The 1,115-nt window shown below is 41.1% G+C and overlaps 1 protein-coding gene across 1 annotated transcript; it reads left to right on the forward strand.

Moving 5' to 3' along the window:
• The first annotated feature begins 331 nt into the window (after positions 1-331).
• Positions 332-772, forward strand: LOC143619781 (uncharacterized). Its single transcript, XM_077091629.1, has one exon. It carries the CDS (start codon positions 332-334, stop codon positions 770-772), a length of 441 nt encoding a protein of 146 aa, XP_076947744.1.
• The last annotated feature ends 343 nt before the right edge of the window (positions 773-1,115 follow it).

Below are 1,115 nucleotides of genomic sequence, written 5' to 3' on the forward strand. Positions count from 1 at the left end.
AGATTATATAATTCATTATTATTATTTAATAAGAGAGACGTAAAACGCAAAATTATGAACATTAATGAATATATAGAATTCAAATATTCACTCCTAATTTTGCTCTCCATCACAATCACTTAATATATGTCATGCATATTTTACTCCTAGATTATTGGGTTTTCCTTTACTGAGTAAATCATATGCTTATTTAGGCTTCTCGATTGTAATAGTAATGAACAAGTCAAAGTAATAAAAAAATCTGAAACAATTCTTCATGGTATCAGAGCGGTGTTAATCACGCTTGATCCGAAACCCAACCAAACCCTACGCCAATCCTCAGGCTTGCTATATGGCCGGCGACGAAACCAACCAAAAATCAAATGAAACCAACCAAACACCTTCTGAGGGAACCTCCGATCACAGGTCTCCCTACTATTTGCACCCATCCGACTACCCGAGACAAATGCACGTGAACGACACCTTGACCAATAACAACTATCTTGATTGGGTTCAAGAAAAGGAGAATTTGTTGTTTGCCAAAAACAAGATAGGATTAGTAGACGGGACCCTCAAGAAGCCGGAAAAGACCAATGCTAATCATATGGATTGGTTACGGTGCGATGCTATGATCAAGGGGTGGCTCACTGCGTCAATGGAAAAGGAGATTCGGGGTAGCGTAAAGGGCGCCAATTCCGCTGCAGAAATCTGGTCAGATCTTCGTGAACGATTTGGCAAAGAAAGCGCGCCTCGCGCATACGAAGTGAAACGATTGATCTCCAACGTGAGATAAGAAAATATGACCGTTTCAGCCTATTTCACGAAGCTTCGGGGATTGTGGGATGAAAAGCAGTCATTTCTCCCCACTTTTAAGTGTACATGTAATGAATGTGGTTGTGGTCTAGGAAAATTACTTATGACCATCGTGAAAAAGAACAGCTCTATGAATTTCTCATGGGCTAGGATAAGGAGTACTCAATCATTAGAACTCAAATCCTTGCCATGAAACCATTGCCTTCTTTGCTGAATGCATACTGCCTAGTCTCCGATGATGAGCAACAGAGATCGATAACCGGTGGGAAGAAATCGGTTGCTGAAGCAGCGGCGTTCCAAGCTGCTGTGAACCGTAATGAAAG

The sequence above is a fragment of the Bidens hawaiensis genome, unplaced genomic scaffold, assembly GCF_021521415.1.
Source record: "Bidens hawaiensis isolate Kalapana, Puna unplaced genomic scaffold, B.hawaiensis_p1.1 tig00002507_1, whole genome shotgun sequence".
Taxonomy (NCBI): Eukaryota; Viridiplantae; Streptophyta; class Magnoliopsida; order Asterales; family Asteraceae; genus Bidens; species Bidens hawaiensis.